This window comes from Vipera ursinii (genome assembly GCF_947247035.1).
Source record: "Vipera ursinii genome assembly, chromosome: 4".
Classification (NCBI taxonomy): domain Eukaryota; kingdom Metazoa; phylum Chordata; class Lepidosauria; order Squamata; family Viperidae; genus Vipera; species Vipera ursinii.
Genome location: NC_139514.1, coordinates 13,330,915 through 13,347,344, shown reverse-complemented (window position 1 = coordinate 13,347,344; position 16,430 = coordinate 13,330,915). Strand labels below are relative to the sequence as shown.

Genomic DNA, 16,430 nt, shown 5'->3' with positions numbered 1-16,430 from the left:
TTGATTAGCTTCCATCCATAGTTTTTTTTTCTTGCCTTCAGGCGCCTGGGTAAATAAATGGGCCCAAGTGAAGTCCGGACACCTTAAGATTGCCAAAACTACATACATGCACCACCTTTAAACAAACTAAACTGTAAACCAGGGGTCTTCAAACTTGGCCCTTTTATGACTTGTGGACTTCAACTCCCAGAATTCCTCAGCCAGGCATGCTGGCTGAGGAATTCTGGGAGTTGAAGTCCACAAGTCATAAAAGGGCCAAGTTTGAAGACCCCTGCGTGTAAACTATTGGTTTAAAAATTACACGTTCTTGTACAAAACCCCAGCCAGGGTGAGAGCGCGAAGACCACGAAACGCCCCGCCTCTTTCCTGGTCAGCTGGACCGGCCGCCTAAATAAGGAGCCGGAACCGAGTAGCGGTAAAGCTCAGCCAATTACAGCCACAGGAAGAAAAGAAGCGGGCCCGACAAACAAAATCGTCTGCGCAGTGTTGTTTTCACAGTTGGTGTTTCGCTCCGCTGGCTGCGTCGGCCGGTCGTTTCCACCGAAGCGCTTTCGGAGAGTCAGGTGAGCGCTGGCGCCGTCCGTCTGAATCTCGCATGTCAAGGGAGGGTTGCCTAAGATTTGGAAGGGATCCCGAGGAATCCCATCACGCCCAGCCCGGGTCTGATGGGTTTGTAGCCCTTAAGCCTCTAGGAGTTTTCCAAGGAGACCGCCCGAGCGCGATAGGTTTCGCTTTCGCTCTCTCTTTTTCAGAAGCGATCGGATTTACTTTTAAGTTGCCTCGGCAGAACTGGAATGACGGAAAAGCGGGGAAAGTTTAGGCTTGTCATTCAGTCTTCCGCCCGCTTAGACTTTCCCGGGGCCAAGGATTCCGGGTCCCATAGTCCGCAGCAATCGCCCTCGACCTCCTGGCATTCGATCGCTCCGTGCAGCCGAGAAGAACATTTCAAAAGAGATCTTCCCACGGATACGGTCAAGCGAAAAGCGATAGTTTGCCTGATGTTAACAGAATAACAATAGAGTTGGAAGGGACCTTGGAGATCCAACCCCCTGCTCAGGCAGGAGACCCTGTACCATTTTAGACAAATGGTTGCCCAATCTCTGCTTAAAGACTTCCAGTGTTGGAGCAGTCACAGCTTCAGGAGGCAGGTTGTTCCACTGGTTAATTGTTCTAACTGTCAAGAAATTTCTCCTTAGTTCTAAGTTGGTTCTCTCCTTCATTAGTTTCCATCCATTGTTTCTTATCCTGCCTTCAGGTGCTTTGGAGAATAGCTTGACTCCCTCTTCTTTGCGGCAGCCCCTGAGATATTGGAACGCTGCTATCATGTCCCCCCTCGTCCTTCTCTTCATTAAACTAGACATACCCAATTCCAGCGACCGTTCTTTATATGTTTTAGCTTCCAGTCCCCTAATCATCTTTGTTGCTCTTCTCTGCACTCTTTCCAGAGTCTCAACATCTTTTGTTTCTTCCTCTTCTTCGCATCCTCTTTTACCGCTTCAGGTGTGGACGCAGATCCAAAATTCTGATTCTTGCACATCTGGGAGCCTCAGCCATTCTTATCTGATGCTGTTGTAGTGTGTCTTGGGTGTTGTCTCAAAGACACACTACAAGAATATGTTATTTGTTGCTACTTATTAGCTGTTGTTACTTGATGCATTTCATGAAGATAATATTAATAATATTTTTCTTTTTAAAAAGTACTTTTAATCAATATCAGTTTCTGAAAAGTCTCTGTTTTCCGATGTTGAACTTCTATGTTTACGTTTACAGACTTTAAGAGAACCAAGAACCAGTTTCATCTAGGAGTTAAGGCAACCAGCTAGAAACCAAGAAAAGGTGAGTTCAAGTCCCACCTTAGCCATGAAAACCAGCTGGGTGACTTTGCGTCAATCATTCCTTCTCAATCCAACCCACCTTACAAAGTTGCGATTGTGGGGATAAAGAAAAGAAGGAAGAAATATTAAGTATGTTCGCCACCTTATTTCTAAAGATAATAAAGATGAGGTAAAAATAAACAGAAGTAATCTTTCATATCGTCATGCTTAGCATCCTTAGCTGGCTTTGTGTTTGCCTGTTTCCAAATATCAGATTATATTTCTTTGAAGCAGAAGTCTGAGGAACCTAATAAACAATTATGAAGGGCTAGTTATGTTACAGGCCTTGAATCAATATTTTGGCAAATTCTCTGAAAATTCAGTAGTTCTCTATAACTTGCAGAATTTATTTCCAAAAGTGAGATTTTCTTTCTGGCCTATCATGCAGTTGGATGTCTTTAAAACTATAACTCAACTGATGTCACCTGAATCAAACAGATTTGCAAAACTTTGCATTGTCTGCAACAAGTACACTTCATTATAATTCTACAACATTAGAAAGTTCTGCGAGATTTCTTTCCCCCCCCCCCCATACACACACACACAAAATTGGAGATTTCCTGGACTTGTTTGGCAGATTTTGGATCTAGAGGCAAAAATGCTTTTACCAAAATACAAAAAATTCATTTGCCATAAGAGGCAATGAGTTCTGAAGGACATTACAAGTTTTCCTTGACTTATAAAAATAATTGAGCCCAAAATTCTGTACCTAACAAGACAGTTGTTAACTGTTATGCCCTTTTTACAACTTTTCATGCCACAGTTTTTAAGTGAATCATTGTAGCTGTTAAGTAAGTAACAACTGTTAAATGAATCTGGTTTCCCCATTAACTTTTCTTGCTGCAATGGTTGTGTGAAAAACAGTTGTAAGTCACTTTTTTCAGTACCATTGTAACTTTGAACAGTCACTAAATGAATGGTTTTAAGTCAAGGACTGCTTATACTTTTCTGCCCAATTAACAATCCATTAAATTAAGAGTTTACTGTACATCCACTTCTTTTAAGTCTACAACAAGGGGTGTTAGCAGAAAAAGAAAACCTGGTTTGACTGGTTTCCCATCACTGTTTTAGGAATTGTAAAAGCAAAAAAAAGAACTTAGAATTCCGAATTTATATACATATATCTATATATTTTTAGAAAATCCTTATGGAAACTAATCCTGTAAGGGAAAGATACAAAACTAGAAGCACGACAACAAAATCAGTAGCCAAATCTCATGTTGACTGGAGGCGGACTAAAAGATATATATTTCCTGAAAGTCAGGATGATGACGATGAAATTACATCCTCCTCCTCGTCAACATCATCATCATCATCATCATCATCAGAAAAAGATTCCAAGTCCAGTTCGAAACAAGATGTAGATGGAAAAGAAGAAGAGACCTCCATACTTAGCAAAAGGAACGGTGAGGATGGGAGTGATGCAGATTTTCAGAAAAGAGGCAGTGATGTGTCTTCAGAGGATCTGGAAGATGGAAATATCTCCTTTGGAAAGAGGAAGAGACCTCGGGAAACCATGATATATGACATTGACGAAAGCAGTGACAGCGATGTTTCTAGGAAAGTGATCGCTAAAGGCAGGAGCGTAATTAGCGAAGATGATTTATCTGTTGATGGGGAGTCACCCACATCCCCAGCAGAGAAAGCAGCAAATAAGAAACGAGAAAGACACATAAAACTGCAAGAAGTGTCTTTCCGGCAATCAAGAAAATCTGGCAAAGTCAATCAACATGATGAGGTACATTCCCAATTCATTTTCAAAAACATATTTTCACACTTGCTTTTTCACGCTAGCCCACAGATTAATTCCACCTACTCCATGTGAATCTTAGAAGCATCTTTTTATATTTACCGTATTTTCCGGCATATAAGACGACTTTTGAACCCCTGAAAATCTTCTCAAAAGTTGGGGGGTCGTCTTATACGCCGGAAAAAAAACATAAATCAGTCGAGCGTCCCTGTTCTTGCAAAGCAACTTCAAGCCTCCTTAGTCCAGTCCCCCCTCCATCGTGACTCTCCCTTCCCATCCCCAAGAGCCTCTAAGCCCCTTCCCCTCCCCCTTGCAAATGCCAGACCCCGGGAGCGGCAGGAAGCCCCTCCCCCTCACCCAAGCGGCATCTGAGCATAAGCAGAGCGCGCCCTGCTACCCGCTATCTCTCCCGCCAGACGCCCGCATCCGGCCTCGCAACCAGCCGCAGAAGCCCGCGCCCGGCTTTCCTTCCCCCCACCCGCACCCGGCTACCTGTTCCTGGGCCCCGGCCCTAGCCGCGGGCCAGCTCACCAGTGACCAGGCCGACAGACTGGCCACCGCTAGAGGCGGGCGGGAAGAGCTTCGTATATAAAATGCAGTCCCCTGGCAGGCAAGGAGGCCGGCAGAGCGTTGGAACGTGTCGTCGGAACACGCCACTGTACGGCTGCTCCCCGGCCTTCCGGACGGCCCCGGAGGCTGCTGGGCCGCGTTGGCGGCCGCGCCCTCCCCGGCCTGTCGGTGGGATGCGGGCACCGGCGGCTGTTCCCGGGACCCGGTAAGACGCCCCGCGGGCCCTCCAGGCGCCGGCGGCCGCACTCCTCCGCAGCTCGTCGGGGAATGTAGGTGCCGCCGGCTGCTCTTGGGGGCCGGCGGGTCGCTCCGCGGCCTCTCCGGGTGACGGGCGGGCGGCTGCCGAGCTGTCCCGTCGGCTGCGCTCCTCCCCAGCTCGTCGGGGAAACGAGGGCGCCGGCAGCCGTTCCCGGAGGCCGGTAGGTTGCTCCGCGGCCTCTCCAGGCGTCGGGCGGGCAGCTGCTGAGCTGTCACGCCGGCTGCGCTTGTCCCCGGCTCGTCAGGAGACCGCGGGCGCCGGCAGCTGGTCTCGGGGGCTGGTGGGTCGCTCCGCGGCCTCTCCGGATGTCAGGCATGCCGGGCCCGACAACACCTCGAGAAGGGGACAAGTCAATCAAATGCATTGGTATTTCGGAGGAGGCGTGGCTGCGGATCAAGGAGCGCTGCCGGGTTTGAGAACGTAGTGGCACCCGCCCTTGTGGAGAGCGGGCTTCAGCGGACGGGGTTGGGGGGGATCTCGGGGGAGCCGGCCGAGGGTCGCTATTTCCGCTTGTCGGGGCCCACCACCCCTGGCTGCCTTCCTGCTCCCTTCGCGACGGCTTTGAGAGACGCTCCCCGGCGGATCGGGGAGGGAGCGCCCACCCGCCGCCAGGCCGTTCCAAGTTTGGGGAACTTCCAGGGACTTCCAGCGGGCCAGGGAAGAGCGTGTCTGCCAGCCCGTTCCTGGAACTTCCAGGGACTTCCGGCAGGCCTGGCGCCCCTCTCGCCCGCAGACCACGCAGCGGCCCTCCCCAGCCGGCCTCGGCATGGCCGCCCCAAGCCCGCCTCTCCAGCGCGTCTTCCAAGCCCAGCTGGCTGACTGCCTCCTGGGCGCAGCTTGGCTCCAGACACGCGGCTGCTCCGTCTGCAAATGTGCTCTCAAATGGGTGGGTGGAAGGAAAAGCCCCTTTGGGCTTCAAAAGGGAGGCTTTGCACCATCTGCATCAGACGGGGCTGAATCGGGCTTGTGTCGGACACTTGGCAACTGGCATGTAAGTATTTTCCGGCGTATAAGACGAAAAACCTTGAAAATCTTCTTAAAAGTCGGGGGTCGTCTTATACGCCGGGTCGTCTTATACGCCGGAAAATACGGTACCTTGTGATCCCAACACTAGGAAAGTAGCCACAAATGATTGGCTTGTGGGTGACTTCATTTGATTAAGTGCCATTGAGTACATAATCTTGATGATGATGTTATCCAGTTGTGTGTCATAGGCCAGGTCTTTCCGTTCTCAGAGGTGGGGAACGATGGCCCCTTTATGACTTGTGGACTTCAACTCCCAGAATTCTAAGCCAGCATGGCTGACTCAGGAATTCTGGGAGTTGAAGTCCACAAGTCATAAAAGGGCCATCGTTCCCCACCCCTGCTCCACATCTTCTGAACTTGCACTTCTTCTTTGACTCTTAATCAACTCTTAGTGACCACGTAGACTTTCTCCATGACAATCTGTAACTCTTCCAACAATGTCATTGCTATTGTAACTGACTCCCTCCACCTTGCTTCTTGGTTATCTTCTCTTTTTTTCCATCTTTCTCATCATTAGAGCCTTCTCTGGAGAGTTGGGTCTCCACATAATGTGTCTGAAGTTGGGTAATATGAACCTGATCATTTGTGCCTCCAGCGGGAACACTGGGTTGATCTTACAATGATGTATTGGTTTTCCTGTCTGTCCATAGTATTCTCAGGAGTCTTCCCCAACCCCCAAATTAAAAAGCGTCTTCTTATCCTGCTCCTTTAAAGTCCAACTTTCACTTTGATAGAGCATCGCATGGAAAACCATTGTTTGCACAGTTCTGATCTTTGTAGATAAGCTACTGATTGTTTTATATGACCACTTAGCCTAACATAAAACATATTGCTACTGTATCTATATACACAGCAACATTACTTTAACATGAATTAATGATAATTTCATTCAGGAAACACCAATGAATTCAACTAAAATATTCCATTAATACTCTGTCTTTTTTCATGTCAGGGAAGTACAGATGATGATTTGATACAACATGATGCTCACTCACCCCTCGCAGAAGAAGAAATTGGTGATGTGTCTGATAAAGATAGCATGAAAGATTTCATCGATGATGATGAAGAAGAGGAGGAGGAGTCAGAATGGGAGAACTTTGAGGAGGAAGAGCAACAACATCAAGATAGACAGTATCGTAGGGCCAGTATCTTATTGGAGAGACACGTTCCATTCGGTAAGGTCACAACAACAAATAAGAAGTTGCTTAAATATCCTTTTTATAATATTTATTAGCACCTAGTCATTTATTCATACGGGCTGTACTGATACATATTTGTGTTGAATTTTTTTTTAACAGTGTCTAAGGTCGATCATTATTTGCACTTTCAAAGAGTCGTAAATGCCTTTCTCATCGATGCAATTGATGATACATTTCTGAGTTCTTTATATGGTAAGCAAGCACCCCTCCCAAAGAGACTATTTGTTATCCTCTTTCATTTTTTTTCTCAGAGCAGTAAATAAATGCATTAGAGAGAATCCTTAACTTGCTACCATTCATTTAGCAACCATTTGACGTTACCGTGGTGCTGAAAAAAGTGACTTATGATTCTTCGTCTAACTTACAACCATCACAGCATCCCCACAAGTCAGGTTATCAAAATTCAGGCAACCCGCATTTATTTACTACAGTTGCATTGTCCTGGGATTACATCCGAGGTGGGGAACGATGCCCCCTTGTGGAATTCAACTCCCATGCTGGCTCAGGAATTCTGGGAGTTGAAGTCCACACAAGTCATAAAAGGACCATCATTCCCAACCCCTGGAGTACATGATTGTTACTCCCAGCCAGCTTCCAACAAGCAAAGTCAATGGGGGAAACTAAATTCCCTTAAGGACCATGTGATTTTCTTAAGAACCATGGCAAAAGGGTCATTAATGAGGCGCAACTTACTTAACAACCGCCTTCCTTAGCAACTGAACGTCCTGTTCCAATTGTGGTCGTAAGTTGAGGACTCCTTGTACTCTTTATAAAATTGTGATGTTCATAACAAGGCCTATTCGTTTTCTCTCCAAAGAAGGGGAAAGACAGAAGAGATATGCACAGGATATGCTAACTTCCCTCTATTATTTGGATGACCGCTTCATTAAGCCTCGCCTTGAGAGTCTAGTTTCGGGATGTCGCTGGAAAGAACGATACAAGGTACTAAATTTTCCTCTTAATCTTTTAATTTAATTGCTTAGTTGATTTGGCTCTGGCATTCAGATCCATGTGGCGTGTTATTTTTCTTAGTACAGTATACAACAAGGAAAAAGAGTAACATATACAGGTACTCCTCGACTTAAAACAATTCCTTTAGTGACCGTTCAAAGTTACAAGAGCACTGGGAAAAAGCTAATGTACAATCATTTTTCACACGACCGTTGCAGCATCCCTAAGGTCACCTGATCAAAATTCAGGTGCTGGGCAACCTGTCCATGTTTATGACGGTTGAAGTCTCCAGGAGCCATGGGATCCCCTTAGCTCTTCTCCCACCCGCCTGAAGGCAGGACAAGAAGCAAAGGATGGAAACTAATGAAGGAGAGAACCAACTTAGAAGTAAGGAGAAATTTCCTGATAGAACAATTAATCAGTGGAACAAGTGATAAAAGAGGATGCAAAGAAGAGGAAGAAGCAAAAGATGTTGAGATTCTGGAAAGAGTGCAAAGAAGAGCAACAAAGATGATCAGGGGCCTGGAGGCTAAAACATTTAAGGAACAGTTGCTGAAATTGGATATGTCTAGTTTAATGAAGAGAAGGGGCGTGGGGGGACATGATAGCAGTGTTCCAATATCTTAGGGGCTGCCCCAAAGAAGAGGGAGTCAAGCTATTTTCCAAAGAACCTGAGGCAGGACAAGATGCAAAGGATGGAAACTAATCAAGGAGAGAAGCAACCTAGAACTAAGGAGAAACTTCCTGACAGTTAGAACAATTAATCAGTGGAACAACCTGCCTCCAGAGGCGGTGAATGCTCCAACACTGGAAGTTTTTAAGAGGAGACTGGACAGCCATTTGTCTGAAATGGCTTGGGGTTTCCCCCCTGAGTAAGGGGTTGGACTAGAAGACCTCCAAGGTCCCTTCCAACTTTATTATTATTATTCATACCTGACAAGCAAAGTCAATGGGGAAGCCAGATTCACTTAACAACCATGTTACTAACCTGATTCACTTAACAACTATGGCAAGAAAGGTTGTAACATGGGGGAAAATTCACTTAATAAATGTTTCACTTAGGAACAGAAATTTTGGGCTCAGTTGTGGTCGTAAGCTGAGGACTCCCTGTATCATAATGTCTGTCAATAATATAATATGAATCTATACTGTTTTTTCATACATTAAAATGTTTGGTAGATTCACTGAAAAGTAGGTATTGACTGAGCCCTATGCAAAGCATTCAAAAGGACTCCTGTATAAAGAGTGTTGGTTTCCTAAAAGGCTTGTAAAATTCTTCAAAGGCTATCCCCAGTATTGGCTGTCAATCATGTGCAATCTCTGGGGATAGTCTTTTAAGAAGCTATGTATGCTTTGCAAAGGATGCGGCTGCTTTAAAACTAAGAGAAGCTTTGTATGGAAATGCAAAGCTCACAATTTCAAGGACAGTGGGATCTATGGTTTTCTGGAACCATGTGCTATTGTCTTTTCCTAAACACACTAATCCAAGAGGGCTTTTTAGTTTTTTAGAAGGAAAGCTTTCTGCAATGGCCTCTGGAACATTATGAACCACTTCCTGTTTTGGAAGATGTACTTCTGGAAAATTGGATGGCCAGGACAAGTGCATTTTGTAACTGAAAATGGAAAAGTAGATTTTGCAGGCAACTGATGCTTACCACTGAACTGTCCTGAGAGTTATAGTTATAATCCTTAAAGCCCTACATAGTTTGGGACCATGTTTTCTGAAATAATGGTTTATTTTAGATTATTCCATTTGGAAGGATTCCCATACAGTATAATGCCCTTGGCATGCCTGTGATGGATGGCTTGGTGTTTTGTGATATAATTCTATTCTCTGAATTATACTTCCTACCAAACTGATCCCCTTTTTACCATTTTAAAAAGTCTCAGAAATCCAGTTTTAAAGATTTTGAATTGATGCTTTAAATCCAGGTAGTCCTCAACTTACAACAGTTAGTTTACTGACCGTTTGAAGTTACAACAGCACTGAAAAAAGTGACTTATGACCATTTTTCACATGACCATTGCAGCATCCTCAAAGTCACCTGATCAAAATTCAGATGTTTGACCACTGACTTGTATTTATGACGGTTGCAGTGTCCCAGGGTCATGTGGTCACATTTTGTAACCTGGCAAGCCAACTCAAGGGGGAAGCCAGATTCATGTGACAACCATGTTACTAACTTAACAACTGCAGTGATTCACTTAACAACTGTGGCACGAAAGGTTGTAAAATTAGGCAAAACACATAAATGTCTCACTTAGCAACAGAAACTTGGGGCTCAGTTGTCATAAGTCAAGGACAACCTATATATTTGTAATACTTTAATGCAGGGCTATCAAACTGCAGGCCTATGGGCCTGGCACGTCATGTGGAATCTGTGCCCACCCCATTGTCAGCAATGGCAAAATAGTCCCGATACATTGCGGGTTTGACATGTATGCATCCTGATTTAGTACTTTTCTCATTTGCCTTCAAGAAACCTGAACTCCATTATGGTTGTAAGTCAAGGACTCTCTAAATCTATGGTATATGAATGTGTAATATCTCCAAATGTTGTAACTAAATCCCTGGAGCTATTAACAACAGAATTTTAATCAATTGTATTTTTCTAGACACGAGTGGACAGTTACTCCGATGTCCGCATAATTCGACAATTCTCAGAGACACGTATTTGTCAAGCCTGTGAGCTAGACAGAGACTGTAGGTTTATAGTGATTTTTTCTGGAAAACAGTACAATCCTACAACATTAAAAGTGGATGACTTCATGTCCTACGATACACAGGTAGGCTTTGCTAATTTCTGAAAAGCAAATGTATTTGTTTGTTTTAAAGTCTTTGTACGTTTTAGGGCTATTTTGTTCACAGGTTTCAGATGTGGTATTTAAAAATTATGTCTGCCAGAGACGTAGTGTGCTCAAAACCAGAATGGGAAAGGTGTTTCGTATGTGCCATGATATGATCATTACTCACTGTACCCATCGGCGTATCTTTAAAAGAGCCTTCAAAATTCACCTTTCCAAAATTTCTGGAGATTCTTCTGAATCTGAATTCCCTTTGCTGAAGTTCTAAAGCAGGGATTGGGAACAGTGGCCCTTTGATGACTTGTGGACTTCAGCTCCCAGAATTCCTGAGCCAACCGTGCTGGCTCAGGAATTCTGGGAGTTGAAGTCCATGTCATAAAGAGGCCATCATTCCCCACCTCTGTTCTAAAATATCTGTTGTTCTTTCCATTTCCTAATTTTTTTTCAAATCTTGAGCCTTCCAATCCTTGTTTCATGTTTTCTTGTCTTTCTTTTAACTGATTATCTCTTGTCTATTAGCTTATTACGAGGGGGCATGACAGCTCAAGGGTTAAAGACACTGAGCATGTCAACTAGATGCCTGCACTCGAGACTTGAGTGCAGTGCAATGGAGTCAGCTCCCATTCATGCTCCAGCTCCCGCCCACCTAGCAGTATGAAAGCATGCAAATGTGAGTAGATAAAGAGGTACCATTTCGGAAGTAAACAGCATTCTGTGCGCCTTTGGAGTACAGCCATGCTGGCCACATGATCATGGAAATTGTTTTTGGACAGCACCGGCTTCCTTGGCCAAGAAACGGAGATGAGCACCCAGCCCCTAGTGTCAGACATGACTGACAAGGAAACCTTTTTGTGTTTTTAATAAAAATAAAGGTTTCCCCTATCCAGAGATCTCCAACTCTGGAGGGTGGCGCTCACCTCCATTTTTAGCCTTCCTGAAAGATTTGTTTTTCACACTGATTCCAGAGCACCTTTTCCGCTTCAGATCCAAATAATATATTACAGTTCATGCTATTTATTGTTTATTTCTATCAGCAACCAAGAATAATCAGAGTCACTTCCTTGAAATAAGTGCTAGTAAACTTGCATGCAAGATTGTCTGCCTCTATAATATTTGCGTAACTTAAAACTTCTTGTGAACTTCCTTTTTGAAGAAGATTTTTTTTGCTGTAACCTACTGATTCAGAGTGGAAACTTGGGTTGACGTTTAACAGTGTATTATTATACTGTACTACTTTATCTACCTGCCCAGTTTTGACAAAGTCTTATATGAAACTTACATAAACGTATATAGAAAGTCTCTAGTTTAAAACCCGGCTCAATTTTGAAATCTTTTTTCCATTGGCATTTTGGTTTTCTGAATGCACAACCCAAACACTGCCTAAAATGAAAATAAAAATGCTAGATATAGGCTTAATTCAGAATAGCAGTAAATATCTAAAAATAATTGTTTTTTTCTGATATTTTATGTGCAAATGAAGTAACTAACCTTACATAGCTGGGTCATTAAGTAAACAGAAATGAAGCTTCTGTTTAGAAGCTGTGATGACTTTATTATGTGAGAACTACGCACTTTGAAGCAACATTTTGTCCAATTCCTTTTGTGCACTAACAGCATCTGCTGCTCATATGTACAGCTTTAACTTACTAAGTATTTGCTGGGCTTCTAATTCTCTTTTCCCAAATTCTCTAATATGAAGTGACTGCTTAACTAATTGCAGTGTTTACTACTGTTATTCAGAATATACCCACTAAAAGAACTTATGTTTCTGCAGAGGTTGAAGGTTGGTGTTGTGTGTAAAAAGCGTACCCAGGTTTATCACGATCTGAAGCACTATAAATATAAGTTGTATCAGAAATGCTGTTCAGCTATAAAAAAGGAATATCGTGAAGATGAGCCAGCTAAAGATTTAGTGAAACGAGTTTTCAGCCAACTGAAGAAAGACAACTGGATACATAAGGTAACTCAGTTTGTTGGAAATGCATTGCTTATGGATTAAGTGAGTGACTGAAGGGTTTCTTATAACATCTAAGGATTAAAGGTAGTCCTTGACATACAACCACAATTGAGCCCAACATTTATGTGGCTAAGTGAGAGATTTGTTAAGTGAATTTTGCCCCATTTTACAATCTTTCTTGCCACAGTTTTTAAGCGAATCACTGTAGTGTTTACGTTAGTTACATAGTTGTTAAGTGAATCTGGTTTACCCATTGACCTTGCTTGTCATAAGGTCGTAAAAGGTGATCACATGATCCTGGGATATCACAACTGTCTGAATTATGAGTGTCTCCAGATCATGTGATCAGTTTTTGTGACCTTCTGACAAGCACAGTCAATGGGGAAGCCGGATTAACTTAACAACTGTGTTACTAATTTGACAATCGTGGTGATTCACTTAGCAGCTAGGGCAAGAAAGATTGTAAAATGGACAGTCTCCCTTAGCAACAAAAATTTTAGTCTCTATTGTGGTCATAAGTTGAGGACTCCCTGTACTTAACATTTTATATACTTACCCTTAGAATTTGAGATGATTCACAATACGGTTTTTCTTCTTTCTTTTCTTTTTTTCCCCCCAGGAATATTCTGTCCTTGAAAGCTATCTGGATGAAGTAGCAGAATTTCACAAATATTTAAAAGATTTTAAAGGAGAAACCCGGTCATTTGTGCAAGGCTACTGATGGATTTTTTTACCTCTATACTGCATTTCTGCTATTATTCTTTTTTCATTGATGGTTCACTCTGGCGTGCAAATATAATTATCAAAATAATCTTCCCAATAGAAATTTTATAGAGGAAAGACCCTTGAGGGCTGGATCACTCATCAAACTATCCTAAAATCAAACTGCACATTCATTCAACAAATAAATTTTTCTGCACTGTTTATACATAGGCACTCTCTTCAAAGATAAAATTTTCTATGTTGCTTTTTGACATTTTTGCTCATTGCCTCTTAGTACCATTTTCTACAAATTCTATAAACATTTAATTTTTTCAAACAATCTTCATAAAACCTGCAGTCTTATCCTTCCTGCCGATAAGAAACATAGGAAGGAGTTGCCCTTAATTTTTCAGGTGGTTAAAAGTGATGGTGGAAAATTTCTATCTTCAGACTCGCAAAATTCTATTAATGTAGCCTTACAATAAAGTAGATTTAGCTGGACTAATCACGTTTCCTGTCTGGTTTTACAGCAGAGAGTGGATATCTATCCATATTTCAGATTTCCTAGTTTGAAAACTCTTGAACCTTGTAAATTGTGGATTCGTTACACAATCAACCAGGGAAATGATCAATTAGGGCTATTCCCCTGTCTTCATATTTCCATTTTGACCTGTGAAGAGCCATAGCTGGTTAGAAGAGCATGTATTCCAAGGCTTCTGGTTTGTTGACAGCTGTAAATGGACGCCTGGAGGACGGCTCCCATCTTCCACGTCCAGATTCACATCACTGGGGGGTCCTAAAAGGACCAAAGAGTTGCCCTGGAGGGGTGTCCAGACAGAAGGGGCTTTTGCAGAAATGTGGGGGGGGGGGCAGCAACCCCCTTGTTAGTGCCTGCATTCCCTTTGTACCGGCGGACAAAAGACTGACCAGAGGAATATGGCCAGCTCATAGGCTGCAGACAGCTGAAGTCGAAGCTACTATCAGGCAACACTAAAGCAGCGTGGAAGAGACAAGGGTAAGATTCCTCTCTTGTACCCTAATCATCTTCTTTTCACCTAATTAAGTTGCTAAGTACTTTCCCCCCTGTGGAGAGGGAATTTAACCCTCCCTTTGGAAGGCGGCGAACAAACTCGGGTGTTTTTTTTTTTAAACAAAGAACGTTTAAGAAAGAAATAACAAAAGAACTCTTAAAGTACTTGGGGGACACCCAGTGGCTAAATTTGAAATTGCAATTCTGACTTTCTCTTTAAAAAAAAACAAGAAAATATTTAAGAAAATAAGATAGAGTAACTTTGAACATCAGATGTGAAAGCTTACAATGGAAGAGTTTCAAAAACAAATTTATGCTCTGTGGGAAATATCTTACCAAATTTATCAGCTCCTTTCTACAGCTGGTGATGAAATAAGAGCTTTTGGGAAAGAATTAGAAAGTATCTCGATGAAACAAACTCAAATTCAAACTGTGACTACAACTAATATTTTACTGGGACAGAACTTAATGGAAGAAATTGAACAATTAAATACACTGACAGAACAATTAAATAGTCAACAAATACAGGTTTTTGAAGATGGTGATGGAGAAAATATGGAAGGAAGTTTATTTGGACCAGGACAATTGTACCAAGAGGTGAAAATAATAAGATTTGGTGCTGTTGGCAGATTCTTTAATTCTTCAATGGTGGAGTCTGGGGGTCCACTTCAATATGATATATTAATACAAGAATGCTTTGATGACCCTGAGGCAAAGAAGCATAAAATGGCATGGCAAAGGAAGAAAGCAAAAAAAGATTGAAGAAATATGAACATTTTTAGGAGGCCAAATAGATAATATTAAAATAGACAGGATGGTACTGGGATTACAAGAATGTTTTGATGAGTAGATAAAAATATTCATTAACTAATAAAAAATAAAAATAAAAAATAAAATACAAATGTATGAATATTAACATTGAAATATTGAATTTTTCTAAATGATATGGTTTAAGATGTATATATGCTAAAAATGATAGAATATAACTAATATATTTGGATGCAGAGACATGAAGGATGTATTGAATGTTAAAATGGAACAAATTTTGGTTAATTTTTAATATGTGGAAACTATAAATGAGAAATAAGAATATTTTATTGTTCTTTCATTTTCTTTTTTCTTTCTTTTTTCTTTTCTCTTTTTTTCTCTTTTTTTCTCCTCGTGATTTGTATCTTAATGAGTACTATTTTAAATATTGTATAATTCTTATAGATAAAGAAATGAGATAAATGAGAACTGGATTACATTACTAGATATTGAAGAGAATTGTATAAAGGAAAAAGAGATTTTTTTAGTGATATGAAATTGAGAAATCTTAAATGTTTTGATTTTAATAACAATGTAAAATTAAGCTAGAAAAAATATATAAGGTGTTTGATGTTTTAAAGATGGAATGTTAAAATATGAAATACACTAAAAGATTGATGGATATATATTCAAAAAATAAAATAAAATAAACTATTAAATGATTGATGGATAGCAATAAGAAATATGTTAATTTAGATAAGAGATAGTATATATCGAAGAAAAGAGAGAGAGGAAGTATGGGTTATAATACTGTGGAGATCTGTAATAATATGTATTTGTTTGAAATGGAAATATTGTAACTCAGATACCACGTTGCTTCTTAAAGATATTATTGTAAATGTTGGAAAACTAATACAATATTATTTTTTTAAAAAAAGGAAGAGCATGTATTCCTGGCACCTCACTAAAGCAGAAAAAGCTCATTTTGGACATGTGTGTATCACACTGTCATCCCCAAAACTAACTCCACGTAAGAGAAAGTTAGAAAACTGTGTATCAGTTAAAATCAACAATGCTGAACAATAAGAATCAGGTGTAACTTATAAAAAGGAACCTGAATGCAAATGTTTCTCAAGCTCAGCAACTTTTAGATAGGTGGACATCAGCTCCCAGAATTCCCCAGCCACATATGCTGGCTGTGGAATGCTGGGAGTTGAAGTCCACCCATCTTAAAAGTTGCCAAGATTGATAAACACTGCTTTATTCATTCATATGAATATAAATACTTTTTACATATCTGTGACTATAGTTAGAATAAATAAGTTTTGACAGAAATGGAATCAGTGAAATCAAACTCCAGGAACCGAGATGGAAGGCATTAGCTTCATATTTGGCTTGTGAACTTAGTGGAACCACATCTAGTTGCAAGCAGATCACTGACCTTGATGCAGCTACAATCCAATCCAATTAAGCCTTTGATGTATTATTTCAGGCTACTCAGCAACCAAGTTCAGACTCGCTTGTTGCTATTTTACGATAAAGCAGTGATAGTGAAGGATA

At 41.6% G+C, this 16,430-nt stretch overlaps 1 protein-coding gene across 2 annotated transcripts; it reads left to right on the top strand.

Moving 5' to 3' along the window:
- The first annotated feature begins 469 nt into the window (after nt 1-469).
- On the top strand, nt 470-13,932 carry CCDC82 (coiled-coil domain containing 82). Of its 2 annotated transcripts, none has more exons than XR_014492436.1 (9): nt 470-563; nt 1,771-1,836; nt 3,013-3,612; nt 6,432-6,654; nt 6,778-6,870; nt 7,496-7,620; nt 10,246-10,416; nt 10,954-11,104; nt 12,209-12,346. XR_014492436.1 is itself a non-coding variant. In XM_083361950.1 (9 exons), the coding sequence occupies exons 3-9, from the start codon at nt 3,022-3,024 to the stop codon at nt 13,110-13,112; spliced, it is 1,491 nt and encodes a 496-aa protein (XP_083218076.1). In that variant the 5' UTR covers nt 470-563; nt 1,771-1,836; nt 3,013-3,021; the 3' UTR covers nt 13,113-13,932. The 2 variants fall into 2 exon arrangements, 1 of the variants encoding a protein (XP_083218076.1); XM_083361950.1 differs by lacking the exon at nt 10,954-11,104 and adding an exon at nt 13,011-13,932 and having other exon boundaries at nt 12,209-12,394.
- The last annotated feature ends 2,498 nt before the right edge of the window (nt 13,933-16,430 follow it).